This window comes from Salmo salar, chromosome ssa17 (genome assembly GCF_905237065.1).
Source record: "Salmo salar chromosome ssa17, Ssal_v3.1, whole genome shotgun sequence".
Taxonomy (NCBI): Eukaryota; Metazoa; Chordata; class Actinopteri; order Salmoniformes; family Salmonidae; genus Salmo; species Salmo salar.
The window spans coordinates 31980727-31993337 of record NC_059458.1 but is presented as its reverse complement, the minus strand read 5'-3'; the positions used below and the strand labels follow the sequence as shown (position 1 = coordinate 31993337).

The window sequence follows — 12611 nt, the reverse complement described above, 5'->3', positions numbered from 1 at the left end:
AACACACACACACACCATCCAACACACACACACCACTCCAACACACACACACACCACTCCAACGCACACACACACAACTCCAACACACACACACACACACACCACTCCAACACACACACACACACACACACACACACACACACACACACACACACACACACACACACACACACACACACACACACACACACACACACACACTCCAACACACACACAGCACTCACACACACACACACACCACTCCAACACACACACACACACACACACCACTCCAACACACACACACACACCACTCCAACACACACACACACACCACTCCAACACACACACACACCATCCAACACACACACACACCACTCCAACACACACACACACCATCCAACACACACACACACCACTCCAACACACACACACCACTCCAACGCACACACACACCACTCCAACACACACACACACGCACCACTCCAACACACACACACACGCACCACTCCAACACACACACACACACACACACACACACACACACACACACACACACACACACACACACACACACACACACACACACACACCACTCCAATACACACACACCACTCCAACACACACACACACACACCACTCCAACACACACACACACCACTCCAACACACACACACCACTCCAACACACACACATGCACCACTCCAACACACACACACGCACCACTCCAACACACACACACACACCACTCCAACACACACACACACACACACACCACTCCAACAAACACACACACCCCTCCAACACACACAGACACCCTTCCACACACACAGCCCTCCAACAACCCCCCCCCTCTCCACAAATACCCTCCAAATCCCCCCTAACCTGTGCCTCCTGTGGTATCTGTGCTGCGTCGATGTGGTCAGCGATGTAGGCAGACAGGTGGCGGTCGGTGGCGTCCAGAGAGTCATTGATGAGACGCAGCGTCTTGTCATTCTCCTGGGCCCACTGCACACTCCTCTCCAGCTGCTGCTGCTGCCGAACCGCCTGAGAAACGCACACAGAGACACACAGAGACACACAGAGACACACAGAGAGACACAGAGACACACAGAGACACAAGTGAAAGCTAAATTTAAGAGCAAAACAGGCAAACACACACACACACACACACACACACACACACACACACACACACACACACACACACACACACACACACACACACACACACACACATACCTTCTTGAAGGATGGACTCATCAAACCAGGTCTGAAGGAGATGTAAACACACTTATTGTTCTAACGTTGTTCCTCTCCTCGGTAGGGTTTAACTAACGGAAACTTTTCACTGCTTGTGCTTCACAATGACGATGTAATCAGTATCCCTCCCTCCCTCTCTCTCTCTCTGTGTGTGTGTGAGTCTCTCTAATCCCAGGGGCTAACAGTCTATGTATAGTCCTACTGATCCACACTAAACTACTACCTACCACCACTAATAAACTACTGCCTACCACCACTAATAAACTACTACCTGCCACCACTAATAAACTACTACCTTCCACCACTAATAAACTACTACCTTCCACCACTAATAAACTACTACCTGCCACCACTAATAAACTACTACCTTCCACCACTAATAAACTACTACCTACCACCACTAATAAACTACTACCTACCACCACTAATAAACTACTACCTGCCACCACTAATAAACTACTACCTTCCACCACTAATAAACTACAACCTACCACCACTAATAAATTACTACCTACCACCACTAATAAACTACTACCTTTCACCACTAATAAACTACTACCTACCACCACTAATAAACTACTACCTACCACCACTAATAAACTACTACCTACCACCACTAATAAACTACTACCTACCACCACTAATAAACTACTACCTACCACCACTAATAAACTACTACCTACCACCACTAATAAACTACTACCTAACACCACTAATAAACTACTACCTACCACCACTAATAAACTACTATCTACCACCACTAATAAACTACTACCTACCACCACTAATAAACGACTACCTTTCACCACTAATAAACTACTACCTTCCACCACTAATAAACTACTACCTACCACCACTAATAAACTACTACCTACCACCACTAATAAACTACTACCTAACACCACTAATAAACTACTACCTAACACCACTAATAAACTACTACCTACCACCACTAATAAACTACTACCTACCACCACTAATAAACTACTACCTTTCACCACTAATAAACTACTACCTAACACCACTAATAAACTACTACCTACCACCACTAATAAACTACTACCTACCACCACTAATAAACTACTACCTACCACCACTAATAAACTACTACCTACCACCACTAATAAACTACTACCTACCACCACTAATAAACCACTATCTACCACCACTAATAAACTACTACCTTTCACCACTAATAAACTACTACCTACCACCACTAATAAACTACTACCTACCACCACTAATAAACTACTACCTACCACCACTAATAAAGTACTACCTACCACCACTAATAAACTACTACCTACCACCACTAATAAACTACTACCTACCACCACTAATAAACTACTACCTACCACCACTAATAAACTACTACCTACCACCACTAATAAACTACTACCTTCCACCACTAATAAACTACTACCTACCACCACTAATAAACCACTATCTACCACCACTAATAAACTACTACCTACCACCACTAATAAACTACTACCTACCACCACTAATAAACTACTACCTACCACCACTAATAAACTACTACCTAACACCACTAATAAACTACTACCTAACACCACTAATAAACTACTTCCTACCACCACTAATAAACTACTACCTACCACCACTAATAAACTACTACCTACCACCACTAATAAACTACTACATACCACCACTAATAAACCACTATCTACCACCACTAATAAACTACTACCTACCACCACTAATAAACTACTACCTACCACCACTAATAAACTACTACCTAACACCACTAATAAACTACTTCCTACCACCACTAATAAACTACTACATACCACCACTAATAAACCACTATCTACCACCACTAATAAACTACTACCTACCACCACTAATAAACTACCACTACCTCTTCTCCTTTGTAGATCACAAATATACAGGAAGAGAATTCTCCTTTATAGATCACAACTATACAGGAAGAGGATTCTCTGAACTTCATAACCCCAGTAAACGTCAGTCTACACAGACAGACTAACAGACACTGATACTGACACAATGGAGAAAGGCTTAAGAGCTATGCATTAATCAGTTCTTTCATAGAGGATCACATGACTGCAGAATGAATACAGGGATTGTCATAGCCTTATTGTGTTGTGTGTGTGTGTGTGTGTATGTGTGTGCGCGTGCTCCTGTGCATGCGTAACTGCGTGCTTATGACTAATTGTCAGTGTGTAAGAATCTGACAGAGAAGTAGGTCTATCTTTATCTCAGATGTCAGCCGGGCCTATATCTCGATCCCTCTCTTTACAGATGTAGGATCTTCATTTGAGCCAGTTTGCTACAGCAGGAAAATAATCCTTCAGCAACAGGAAATGTGAATTATTATCTGGATAATAATTAACGGACATTTTTTTTGTAGGTGTTAACCTGTCTGGGCTAGGGGGCAGTATTTTCACGGCCAGATGAAAAACGTACCCAATTTAAACAGGTTACTACTCTGGCCCAGAAACTAGAATAGGCATATTATTAGTAGATTTGGATGGAAAACACTCTGAAGTTTCTAAAACTGTTTGAATGGTGTCTGTGAGTATAACAGAACCCATATGGCAGGCAAAAACCTGAGAAAAAGTCAACCAGGAAGTGGAGGATCTGAGAATTGTAGTTCTTCTTTCTAGTCTCTTTCGAAACTACAGTATCTGTGGGGTTACATTGCACTTCCTAAGGCTTCCATTGGCTGTCTAAAGCCTTCAGAAAGTGGTTTGAGCATTCTCCTGTCACTGGGCAGATAATAGGAGTTCCTGAGTGGACTGCCTGGCAACAAAGGGATTGGATATGCGCAGTCACGCAAGTGCGCCGTTCCTTCTTTTTCTCCTTGAATGAATACTCTATTGTCCGGTTTGAATATTATCGCAATTTTACGTTAAAAATACCATAAAGATTGATTTTAAACTGCGTTTGACATGCTTCTAAGTACGGTAATGGAACATTTTGACTTTTTGTTTCTGGTACCGCGCTCGCACATTATTCCTTTGGATAGTGCTCTGTACACACAAACAAAACGGAGGTATTTGGACATAAATATGGAGTATTTTGAACAAAAACAACATTTCTTGTGGAAGTAGCAGTCCTGGGAGTGCATTCTGACAAAGATCAGCAAAGGTAAGAGAATATTTCTAATACTAATTCTGAGTTTAGGTTGCCCCGAACTTGGCGGGTGTCTGTATAGCTTTCTGTGATGGCGAGCTATGTACTCAGAATATTGAAAGATGTGCTTTCTCCGTAAAGCTATTTTAAAAGCTGACACAGCGGTTGCATCCAGGAGTAGTCTATCTATAATTCTTAAAATAATTGTTATATATTTTGTCAACGTTTATGATGAGTATTTTTGTAAATTGATGTGCACATTCACCGGACGTTTTGGTGGGAATACATTTTCTGAACATCACGCGCCAATGTAAAATGCTGTTTTTGGATATAAATATGAACTTCACGAACAAAACATACATGTATTGTGTAGCATAATGTCCCAGGAGTGTCATCTGATGAAGATTGTCAAAGGTTAGTGCTTCATTTAGCTGTGTTTTGGGTTTTATTGACACATGTCCTTGCTTGGAAAATGGCTGTGTGATTATTTTTGTCTATGTACTCTCCTAACATAATCTAATGTTTCGCTGTAAAGCCTTTTTGAAATCGGACAATGTGGTTACATCAAGGAGAAGTGTATCTTTAAAATGGTGTAAAATAGTTGTATGTTTGAGAAAGTTGAATTATGACATTTTGTTGTTTTTGAATTTGCCGCCCTGATATTTCACTGGCTGTGTCCCGCAGGTAGCCCATAGAAGTTAATACCCTTTTTGTTAGGGCAAATCAAGTCTGACATTTTAGAGTGGAAATTACACACTTCAGAAGCGTTTTTAAACCTTGAATACACTACACGCTTGCATTTTCTACTGTGCAGGAAAATTCTCAGTAACAAAAGAGTGATCGAATTAAGATCCTACATCTGTATGTGTTTATGTTTAACACAGAGAAGACCTCACCCTCTGCATGAGTTCATCCCAGCGTGTGTTGAAGGCCTCAGCCTCTCTGTATGTGTTTATGTTTAACACAGAGAAGACCTCACCCTCTGCATGAGTTCATCCCAGCGTGTGTTGAAGGCCTCCAGTTTGTGCTGGATCAGCTGATCCAGGACTCCTCCGTCCATCAGGGTCTGAGACAGCTCTCTGATCTGGTTCCTCCCATCTTCAGGGTGATGCAGCAATGTGTTCAGGGCCTGGACACACACACACACACACACACACACACACACACACACACACACACACACACACACACACACACACACACACCCTTTAGTTTAGGCCAATCAGTGTCCAGTATATTCACCCTCCCTCTGTGTGGGCCGTACCTGGTATCACTAATACAGAGATAGATATGACTGACTCTGGGCCGTACCTGGTATCACTAATACAGAGATAGATATGACTGACTCTGGGCCGTACCTGGTATCACTAATACAGAGATAGATATGACTGACTCTGGGCCGTACCTGGTATCACTAATACAGAGATAGGTATGACTGACTCTGGGCCGTACCTGGTATCATTAATACAGAGATAGATATGACTGACTCTGGGCCGTACCTGGTATCACTAATACAGAGATAGATATGACTGACTCTGGGCCGTACCTGGTATCACTAATACAGAGATAGATATGACTGACTCTGGGCCGTACCTGGTATCACTAATACAGAGATAGATATGACTGACTCTGGGCCGTACCTGGTATCACTAATACAGAGATAGATATGACTGACTCTGGGCCGTACCTGGTATCACTAATACAGAGATAGATATGACTGACTCTGGGCCGTACCTGGTATCACTAATACAGAGATAGGTATGACTGACTCTGGGCCGTACCTGGTATCACTAATACAGAGATAGATATGACTGACTCTGGGCCGTACCTGGTATCACTAATACAGAGATAGATATGACTGACTCTGGGCCGTACCTGGTATCACTAATACAGAGATAGGTATGACTACTTCAGAACAAATCTTAGGGAAAACAGTTTCTCTCTTTTGGGTTTTGACATGAACCATGACCAGAGGCTGTAGCTGCTGCCATTATTGGTCAATAGCTGCAGTCTGAAGGCTGATGAATGGAGCCCCCCAGGAAAGATATAACGACAGAGAGAGTGTGGTGAACCCCTAGGAGAGGGTCTGTCAGTGGTGAAAGGTCAAAGATGAAAGGTTAGAGGTGGCTCACATCAAGGGCCTCAGAGAGCTCCTCTGCTCCCCCCTGGATGCTGTCTGTCTCGTCTAGCTTCTGCTCCAGCTGATCCAGCCAGCCGTTCTCCTGCTCCAGGTAGGACAGCAGCTCACACCAACACGCCCACACCTCCTACAGTCCAGGGGAGAGACAGACAGAGAGGGTCAAACAGAAAGAAAGAAAGAAAGAAAGAAAGAAAGAAAGAAAGAAAGAAAGAAAGAAAGAAAGAAAGAAAGAAAGAAAGAAAGAAAGAAAGAAAGAAAGAAAGGAGAGTGAGTGTGAGAGAGAAATAGTCTGTGTGTGTGATAGAGGGTGAAATGTGTCCAGTGAAAGTAGATGAAAACAGATAAGAGAGAAACAAAGACTCATTGATATTCTGTTAGGTTTCGTCTACAGATTGTACTATGTGTTTGTAATCGTACCAGGAACATTGATTTTGTGAGGTGAGAGCTCCACGAAGGGCAGGATTAGAGAGGTGAGAGGGAGTGAAGTGTGTGTGTGTGTATGTGCGTGTGTGTGTGTGTGCCTGCCTGTGCTCATGCCTGCGTGTGTGCTATACTGTCCGGTATCTGTCCAATATTTGTCCGGTATCTGTCCGGTACTTGTCCAGTATCTGTCCGGTATCTGTCCGGTATCTGTCCAGTATTTGTCCGATATCTGTCCAGTATTTGTCCGATATCTGTCCAGTATTTGTCCGGTATCTGTCCAGTATTTGTCCGGTATCTGTCCAGTATTCGTCCAGTATCTGTCCGGTCTCTGTCCAGTATCTGTCCAGTATCTGTCCAGTATCTGTCCAGTATTTGTCCAGTATCTGTCCAGTATCTGTCCAGTATCTGTCCAGTATTTGTCCTGTATCTGTCCAGTATCTGTCCAGTATCTGTCTAGTATCTATCCGGTACTTGTCTGGTATCTGTCCAGTATTTGTCCGATATCTGTCCAGTATTTGTCCGGTATCTGTCCAGCATTTGTCCGGTATCTGTCCAGTATTCGTCCAGTATCTGTCTGGTATCTGTCCAGTATTTGTCCGGTATATGTCCAGTATCTGTCCAGTATTTGTCCTGTATCTGTCCAGTATCTGTCCAGTATTTGTCTAGTATCTATCCGGTATTTGTCCGGTATCGTACCTCCAGGGTTTTACACTTGCCGTCCAGGCGGCTGCAGAGTCTCTGGTAGTTAGCGGTCAGCACGACCAGCTCTGCCTTGAGGGCATCGTGGGCGGCCGGAGGGGCTTTGGAGATGAAACTGTTCACAGAGTCAGTCAGCAGCTTCACCTTCAGCTCTTTAGAGTGGACCTCCTCTTGACCCTTCTACAGAGAGAACAGAGAGATAGAGAGAGATTAAGAAAGGGGAGGAGAGAGGAGGAGGTAGGAGTGAGTGAGATACAGATAGAGATAAAGAGAGAGAAGTAGAGAGGGGAAAGGAGTGAGAGACAGATAGAGAGAGGGGAGGGAAGAGAGAGTGAGAGACAGACAGAGAGATAAAGAGGGGAGGAGAGAAGGGAGGGAAGAGAGAGTGAAAGACAGACAGAGAGAGATAGAGAGAGGGGAGGGAGGAGGGAGTGAGAGACAGATAGAGATAAAGAGAGAGAAGTAGAGAGGGGAAAGGAGTGAGAGACAGATAGAGAGAGGGGAGGGAAGAGAGAGTGAGAGACAGACATAGAGAGATAAAGAGGGGAGGAGAGAGGGGAGGGAAGAGAGAGTGAAAGACAGACAGAGAGAGATAGAGAGAGGGGAGGGAGGAGGGAGTGAGAGACAGATAGACTTTTGTGAGTGTAATGTTTACTGTTAATTTTTTTTATTGTTTATTGTTTATTTCACATCTGTTTATTATCTATTTCACTTGCTTTGAATTAAAGAGAGGGGAGGAGAGAGGGAGAAGTGAGACAGAAAATGTGAGGGTACAAGTGGGGAGAGAGGGTAGGAGAGGGGGGAGAGAGAGAGAGGGATAGAGAGAACAGAGATAAAAAGATGAAGAGATACAAAGAGCGCAGAGAGAGAGAAAGAAAGAAAGATAAAGAGATGGCAGGAGGGAGAGAGAGAGAGAACAGTGGAGGGAGACAGAAAGAGAGATGAAGAGATGGCAGGAGGGAGAGAGAGAGAGCACAGTGGAGGGAGACAGAAAGAGAGATGAAGAGATGGCAGGAGGGAAAGAGAGAGAGAGAGCACAGTGGAGGGAGACAGAAAGAGAGATGAAGAGATGGCAGGAGGGAGAGAGAGAGAGAGAGCACAGTGGAGGGAGACAGAAAGAGCGATGAAGAGATGGCAGGAGGGAGAGAGAGAGAGAGAGCACAGTGGAGGGAGACAGAAAGAGAGATGAAGAGATGGCAGGAGGGAGAGAGAGAGAGCACAGTGGAGGGAGACAGAAAGAGAGATGAAGAGATGCTTATCTTACTGCTCTTTGACTGCCAACAAAAGTTATTGAGCTTGAATTAAAGAGGATAAAGAGAGGGGGAATGAGGGGGAGAGAGGGAGGGAGATGATCAAAGGGAGGGAGGGAGGGAGGGAGGGAGGGAGGGAGGGAGGGAGGGAGGGAGGGAGGGAGGGAGGGAGGGAGGGAGGTGAACAGGGAGGGAGGTGAACAAAGGGATAGAGGGAGATAGAGAAAGATATATATATATATATATATAGAGAGAGAGAGAGAGAGAGAGAGAGAGAGAGAGAGAGAGAGAGAGAGAGAGAGAGAGAGAGAGAGAGAGAGAGAGAGAGAGAGAGAGAGAGAGAGAGAGAGAGAGAGAGAGAGAGAGAGAGAGAGAGGGAGGAAGAGTGTTGGAGGCAGGTCAGTGCTTAGATTAGGGTCAGAGTATGGTTTGGGTGAGTGCCCAGGATTGGCTATAGGGAAGTTTGGCCATAAGGATGGATGATTGGTCCGCCCTCCCAACACACACCCTACCTTGAGTTCCTCCACAGCCTTGCGTAACTCCTCAGGGGTCTGGTAAGTGAAGTCTCTCTCCAGATAGTCCTCCTCAGCCTGAGTGATCCACTCCTGCATCTCAGCCATCTCCTTCCTCAGGCTCATGGTCTTGTCCAGACCCCCCTTCAGAGCAGACTTCTTAGCATAGGCCTGGACACACACACACACACACACACCATGAATACACAATAACAACAGATGATATGTCAGGACAGGGATGGATGGAATCAACGCTTGGGTGGGTACGGTGTGTGTGTGTGTGTGTGTTTGATCGTGATCGTGTGTGTGTTTGATCGTGTGTGTGTGTGTGTTTGATCGTGTGTGTGTGTGTGTGTGTGTTTGATCATGTGTGTTTGGTCGTGTGTGTGTGTGTGTTTGATCGTGTGTGTGTGTTTGTGTGTGTGTGTGTGTGTGTGTACCTGTTTGCAGATTATCTCCCACATAGCGTTCAGCTCATCGAGCTCCTTCTGCAGCTGGATGGCGAATGCTGGCTCCGCCTCTGTCTTCAGAGACACGCCCACCTCATTGATGCCGTTCAGACTGGGTTGGATGGTGTGGATGTCATTCACCAGGGCCTAGCCAATCCCAACAGAGACACAGGGGATATGACTAATAGAAATGGATGTGTGACAGAGAGATGTTCACTTGTACTGTATTTACTAGGCTGTATGCCCTAGGGCTCACTTACTGGGCTGTATGACCTAGGGTTCATTTACTGGGCTGTATGCCCTAGGGTTCATTTACTGGGCTGTATGCCCTAGGGTTCATTTACTGAGCTGTATGCCCTAGGGTTCATTTACTGAGCTGTATGCCCTAGGGTTCATTTACTGGGCTGTATGCCCTAGGGTTCATTTACTGGGCTGTATGACCTAGGGTTCATTTACTGGGCTGTATGCCCTAGGGTTCATTTACTGGGCTGTATGCCCTAGGGTTCATTTACTGAGCTGTATGCCCTAGGGTTCATTTACTGAGCTGTATGCCCTAGGGTTCATTTACTGGGCTGTATGCCCTAGGGTTCATTTACTGAGCTGTATGCCCTAGGGTTCATTTACTGGGCTGTATGCCCTAGGGTTCATTTACTGGGCTGTATGCCCTAGGGTTCATTTACTGAGCTGTATGCCCTAGGGTTCATTTACTGGGCTGTATGCCCTAGGGTTCATTTACTGGGCTGTATGACCTAGGGTTCATTTACTGGGCTGTATGCCCTAGGGTTCATTTACTGGGCTGTATGCCCTAGGGTTCATTTACTGGGCTGTATGCCCTAGGGTTCATTTACTGGGCTGTATGCCCTAGGGTTCATTTACTGGGCTGTATGCCCTAGGGTTCATTTACTGGGCTGTATGCCCTAGGGTTCATTTACTGAGCTGTATGCCCTAGGGTTCATTTACTGAGCTGTATGCCCTAGGGTTCATTTACTGAGCTGTATGCCCTAGGGTTCATTTACTGGGGTGACGTTTAGAGGTCACAATTCCTCTGCTAATAATAGAGAGTTGCCAGGTGAGAGAAGGTGAATGACAGGTTGCCAGGTGAGAGAAGGTGAATAACAGGTTGCCAGGGGAGAGAAAGTGAGAGACAGGCTGCCAAAGAGAAGGTGAAAGAAGGTTGCCAGGTCTTACAGTGCACTGCTCCAGCTGTTTCTGCAGGGCCTCTGAGTCCCCCAGTGCTGGCCACTCCTCATTCAGGAACACGTCAACATCAGCCATCCACTTCCTCAGAGTCTTCACGTCATTCTGAGAGACACAGACAGATAGGTTGACAGACAGCACAGAACTGACAATGTGCTTAGAGTCATTTATAGGCGCACATGCAAACAAAGTTAGAAACATGTCAGCGTCACCCATCCACTTCCTCTGTGTCTTCACATCATTATGCAGACACTGACAGCAAAGTCCACATTGATATTGTCCTCCTTACAGTCATTTACACTGGAACATATGGTACACTCACTCACAGATCTATATCTCTTCATCTCTGTCTATATCTCTGTCTCTATCTCTGTCTCTATATCTCTGTCTCTATCTCTGTCTCTATCTCTTCATCTCTGTCTCTTCATCTCTGTCTCTATCTCTTCATCTCTGTCTCTGTCTCTTCATCTCTGTCTCTTCATCTCTGTCTCTTCATCTCTGTCTCTATCTTTTCATCTCTGTCTCCATCACTTCAATGCAATTCAATTCAATTAAATTGGCATGGGAAACATATGTTAATATTGCCAAAGCAAGTGAGGTAGATAATATACAAAACAAAGTTTAATCTCTGTCTCTTCATATCTATCTCTTCATCTCTGTCTCTTCATATCTATCTCTTCATATCTATCTCTTCATCTCTGTCTCTTCATCTCTGTCTCTTCATCTCTGTCTCTTCATATCTATCTCTTCATCTCTGTCTCTTCATCTCTGTCTCTTCATCTCTGTCTCTTCATCTCTGTCTCTTCATCTCTGTCTCTTCATCTCTGTCTCTTCATCTATCTCTTCATCTCTATCTCTTCATCTCTGTCTCTTCATATCTATCTCTTCATATCTATCTCTTCATATCTATCTCTTCATCTCTGTCTCTTCATCTCTATCTCTTCATCTCTATCTCTTCATCTCTGTCTCTTCATCTCTCTCTTCATCTCTGTCTCTTCATCTCTGTCTCTTCATCTCTCTCTTCATCTCTGTCTCTTCATCTCTATCTCTTCATCTCTGTCTCTTCATCTCTCTCTTCATATCTATCTCTTCATATCTATCTCTTCATCTCTGTCTCTTCATCTCTGTCTCTTCATCTCTCTCTTCATCTCTGTCTCTTCATCTATGTCTCTTCATCTCTGTCTCTTCATCTCTGTCTCTTCATCTCTGTCTCTTCATATCTATCTCTTCATATCTATCTCTTCATCTCTGTCTCTTCATCTCTGTCTCTTCATCTCTATCTCTTCATCTCTGTCTCTTCATCTCTGTCTCTTCATCTCTCTCTTCATCTCTGTCTCTTCATCTCTATCTCTTCATATCTATCTCTTCATCTCTGTCTCTTCATCTCTCTCTTCATATCTATCTCTTCATCTCTCTCTTCATCTCTGTCTCTTCATCTCTCTCTTCATATCTATCTCTTCATATCTATCTCTTCATCTCTATCTCTTCATCTCTGTCTCTTCATCTCTGTCTCTTCATCTCTCTCTTCATATCTATCTCTTCATCTCACTCTTCATCTCTGTCTCGTCATCTCTCTCTTCAT

At 44.4% G+C, this 12611-nt stretch overlaps 1 protein-coding gene across 12 annotated transcripts in view; it reads right to left on the bottom strand.

Moving 5' to 3' along the window:
* The window catches only part of LOC106592409 (dystrophin), a 395558-nt gene that overhangs the window by 120007 nt on the left and 262940 nt on the right, over positions 1-12611 (bottom strand). For 9 of the 12 annotated variants that reach the window (XM_045699454.1, XM_045699451.1, XM_045699449.1 and 6 more), the window contains 7 exons: positions 11021-11134; positions 9824-9979; positions 9384-9554; positions 7619-7801; positions 6492-6626; positions 5339-5488; positions 865-1026 (listed from right to left, as the gene is read on the bottom strand). In XM_045699454.1, the coding sequence (XP_045555410.1) occupies positions 865-1026; positions 5339-5488; positions 6492-6626; positions 7619-7801; positions 9384-9554; positions 9824-9979; positions 11021-11134 (1071 nt within the window). Of the gene's footprint in view, positions 1-864; positions 1027-5255; positions 5289-5338; positions 5489-6491; positions 6627-7618; positions 7802-9383; positions 9555-9823; positions 9980-11020; positions 11135-11351; positions 11396-12611 lie in introns of those variants that run through there. The other 3 variants (XM_045699456.1, XM_045699457.1, XM_045699459.1) reach the window with 3 other exon arrangements.